The sequence below is a fragment of the Neopelma chrysocephalum genome, unplaced genomic scaffold (assembly GCF_003984885.1).
Source record: "Neopelma chrysocephalum unplaced genomic scaffold, ASM398488v2 Primary Assembly neopelma1_185399, whole genome shotgun sequence".
Taxonomy (NCBI): domain Eukaryota; kingdom Metazoa; phylum Chordata; class Aves; order Passeriformes; family Pipridae; genus Neopelma; species Neopelma chrysocephalum.
This window is the reverse complement of record NW_020938712.1, coordinates 1-4,397: the sequence shown is the minus strand read 5'-3', so window position 1 is coordinate 4,397 and position 4,397 is coordinate 1. Positions and strand designations below refer to the sequence as shown.

Below are 4,397 nucleotides of genomic sequence, written 5' to 3'. Positions count from 1 at the left end.
TTTGGGGTCCAAGGGGGTTAAACCCCGACCTGGGGGGCTCAGGGGAGGCACTTTGGGGTCCAAAGGGGTTAAATCCTGACCTGGGGGCTCAGGGGAGGCACTTGGGGGTCCCAGGGGGTGTCTGGGGGGTGTTAAACCCCGACCTTTGGGGTCCAAAGGGGTTAAACCCCGACCTGTGGGGCTCAGGGAGGATCTTTGGGGTCCAAGGGGGTGTTTGGGGGTGTTAAACCCTGACCTGGGGGTCTCAGGGAGGCACTCTGGGGTCCAAGGGAGTTAAACCCTGACCTGGGGGGCTCAGGGGAGGCACTTGGGGGATTAATCAGGAGATTAATTTGATATCTTGCTATCTACCTTCATATCTTGATACCCACTTTGGTATCTTGATATTCACCTTGATATCTTGATCTGCACCTTGACACCTTGATATTTATGCTGATCTCCACTTTGATATCTTGATATCCACCTTGTTATCTTGATCTCCACTTTGATATCTTGATATCTACCTTCACATCTTGATCTCCACCTTCATATCTTGATATCTACCTTGTTATCTTGATATCCATCTTGATATCTTGATATCCATCTTGATATCTTGATATCCACCTTGATATCTTGATATTTACTTTAATATCTTGATCTCCACCTTGATATCTTGATATCCACCTTCATATCTTGATCTCCACCTTGATATCTTGATCTCCACTTTGATATCTTGATATCTACCTTGATATCTTGATATCCATCTTGATATCTTGATATCCACCTTGTTATCTTGATATCCATCTTGATATCCACCTTCATGTCTTGATATCCACCTTGTTATCTTGATATCCACTTTGATACCTTGATCTCCACCTTGATATCTTGATCTCCACCTTGACACCCACTTTGATACCTTGATATCCACTTTGATATCTTGATCTCCACCTTGACACCTTGATATCTACCTTGATATCCACCTTGATATCTTGATATCTATTTTAATATCTTGATCTCTACTTTGGTATCTTGACATCCACTTTGGTATCTTGGTATCTACCTCGATATCTTGATATTCACCTTGATATCTTGATATCTACCTTGATACCCACTTTGATACCTTGATATCCACTTTGATATCTTGATATCTACCTTGATATCTATTTTGATATCTTGATATCCACTTTGATATCTTGATCTCCACCTCATTATCTTGATGTTCACCTCAACACCCACTATGACACCTTGACCTCCCCCTCTCCCCTCTCCCTGACCCCACATCCCTCGGGATCTCCAGACCTGTTCCCACCACCCGCCCCCTCCCAGGGGCCCCTTTCCCACCCCTGGGACCCCCCACCCATCCCCCTGAGGGTCACCCACCGTCCAGCCTGAGGTATTTGAAGCCTCTGTAGGCGAAATAATCCTCCATGATGGTCATGAGGGAGGTCATCTGGCAGAAGAGCAGCACCTTGTGGTTGGTGGCCCGGAGCTTGGGCAGGATCCGGTCCAGCAGCTCGAACTTCCCGGAGGCGCGGTACAGATCCAGCCTGGAGCGGGTGGGAACGGGCAAAATCAGGGAAAAAAATGGGATTCGGGGAATTTTTGGGGGGTCCTGGGTCACCCCTCGCCCCCCCCCAAGAGCCCCTGGAGTTTGGGAATTCCTCCCGATTTCCCCAGTGGGAATTCCCGACTCACCCCTGCACGATCCCACCCGTGAAGCCCAAGTGCTCGGAGAAGGATTCCTGGAGTGGGGAAGAGAAATGGGGTCAGGAATTGGCCCAGACCGGGCCTAAAACTGTCCTAAAGCCTCGCCCAGGGCTGGCCAGGGCCAAGGCCCTGCTCCCTGCCCAGTTCCCTTGGGAATGGATCCCTTTGGCTGGAAAAAAGAGCCATGGAAGGGGGGTTTGGTTCATCCCCATCAGGTTTAGTCCTGGTTTGGCTCATCCCCATCAGGTTTAGTCCTGGTTTAGTCCATCCCCATCAGGTTTAGCCCCGTTGGGTCGGGTTTAGTCACAGTTTGGTTCATCTCTATTGGGTTTAACTCCAGTTTGGTTCATCCTCATCAGGTTTAGCCCCACTTTGGTCCAGCCCCATTGGGTTTAGTCCTGGTTTAGTCCATCCCCATTGGGTTTAGCCCCAATGGGTCGGGTTTAGCCCCAGTTTGGTTCATCCCCATTGGGTTTAGTCCTGGTTTGGCTCATCCCCATCGGGTTCAGCCCTGTTGGGTTGGGTTTAGTTCCAGTTTGGTCCATCCCTGTTTTGGCCTATCCCTGTTTTGGTCTATCCCAGGTTGGGTTATCCCTGTTTTGTTCCATCCCAGGTTGGTTTATCCCTGTTTTGGCCTATCCAGGTTGGTTTTATCTCTGTTTTGGTCCATCCAGATTGGTTTATCCCTGTTTTGGTCTATCCCAGGTTGGTTTATCCCTGTTCTGCCCTATCCAGGTTGGTTTATCCCTGTTCTGGTCCATCCCAGGTTGGTTTATCCCTTGTCTGGTCCATCCCAGGTTGGTTTATCCCTGTTCTGGTCCATCCCAGGTTGGTTTATCCCTGTTTTGTTCCATCCCAGGATGTTTTTCTCCCCGTCCTGGTCTCTCCCTGTCCCGGGGAGGCCCCACCTCGATGTGCTGGAACATGTAGGGGTGGTTGCAGATCTTCCTCAGCTGCATGATCGTGTTCATCAGGGTCTTGGTGCCGCCTTTGCCCTGCAGGGAAGGGCCCAGGGCGGGTTAAAATCTGGGATGGGGGCGGATTCTCCCTCCCAGCATTCCCAGGAATTCCCTGGGAGCCCCCACTGGAGGCTCAGAGCCAATCAAAGGGTTTTAAGCTCAGCCCACCCCAATTCCTTTGCTTACAAAGGGGCTCCAGGGACACTTCCAACCCCTCCAGGACCACGTTCCACAGCTCCAGGAGCACATCCCACAGCTCCAGGGCCACTTCCAACCCCTCCAGGGCCACTTCCAACTGATCCAGGGCCACTTCCAACCCCTCCAGGGACACTTCCAACTGCTCCGGGAGCACATCCCACAGCTCCAGGGACACTTCCAACCCCTCCAGGGCCACTTCCAGCTGATCGAGGGCCATTTCCAACCCCTCCAGGGCCACTTCCAACCCCTCCAGAGTCATTAAAGGTGACACCAAGTCCCATCCCACAGCTCCAGGGCCACCTCCAACTCCTCCAGGGCCACTTCCAACCCCTCCAGTGCCACCTCCAACCCCTCCAGTGCCATTAATGGCGACACATTAACGTGCCCAAAACGGGGCCCGGACCCACCCCGGCCACCCTCCCTCCCTTGGAATTCCCAAATCCCAACTCCAGACCTTCTTGTCCTTCTCGGATCCGTCGGTGAGCAGGACCCCCTTGGCCTGCATGTGCCGGTACAGGACCCGCTGCAGGGCCGACATGTCACACTTGATCACGTACTCCACCTGCCAGGACCCCACAGGGGTCAGCCATGGACACCCAGAGACACCCACGGACCCCCAGAGACACCCCCAGACCCCCAGAGACACCCCTGGACACCCAGAGACACCCCCAGACCCCCAGAGACACCCACGGACCCCCAGAGACACCCCTGGACACCCAGAGACACCCACAGACACCCAGAGACACCCCCAGACCCCCAGAGCTCCCCCAGGACCCCCAGAGCCATCCCTGGATCCCCAGAGCTCCCCCAGGACCCCCAGAGACACCCCAGGACACCCAGAGACACCCCAGGACCCCAGAGTCACACCTGGATCCCCAGAGTCACCCCCGGAGCCCCAGAGTCACCCCTGGACCCCCAGAGACACCCCTGACCCCCAGAGACACCCCCAGACCCCCAGAGACACCCCAGGACCCCCAGAGCCATCCCTGGATCCCCAGAGCTCCCCCAGCACCCCCAGAGACACCCCCAGACCCCCAGAGTCACCCCTGGACCCCCAGAGCCCCCCTGGATCCTGGGGGGATCATCCCTGCCCAGCTGAGATCCTGCAGTGGAACCAAAACTCCACGTGTGGATATTCCGGGCATGGACCCCCCCCAGGTGTATCCCGGGATGGGGAAGAGCAGGATGGACCCCAAAATGTGGGATCCCTGTGCTCAGAGAACCCCCAATTCCCAGAGGGATCGACCCAAACACCTCCTCAACCCAACCCAACAATCATTCCAGAGGGGAATGAAACTCCATGTGCATATTCCAGGATGGGGAAGGGCAGGAAGGACCCCCTGGGTGTATCCCAGGGTGTATCCCAGCAGGAAGGACCCCCCCATTGTCACCTTTTCCGGGAGCTGAGCCTCCACCTCCTTCTTGAGGCGCCGGAGCAGGAAGGGCCGGAGCACCTTGTGCAGGCGGCGGATGATGAGGATGGTCTCCTCCTCGTTCAGGTCCACCTGGCCCAGGACAGGGAATGTCACCAGGGATGGCCTGGGATGGAGCCCA

The 4,397-nt window shown here is 54.9% G+C and overlaps 1 protein-coding gene across 1 annotated transcript; it reads right to left on the bottom strand.

Moving 5' to 3' along the window:
* Positions 1-1,332: 1,332 nt before the first annotated feature.
* On the bottom strand, positions 1,333-4,348 carry LOC113962847 (transcription activator BRG1-like; the record flags this gene model as incomplete). The annotated part of the gene is made up of 5 exons (XM_027673628.1): positions 1,333-1,526; positions 1,675-1,721; positions 2,595-2,681; positions 3,298-3,405; positions 4,235-4,348. Coding segments are annotated over 5 exons (531 nt in total), but the record flags the coding sequence as incomplete, so codon positions are not given.
* Positions 4,349-4,397: the final 49 nt, after the last annotated feature.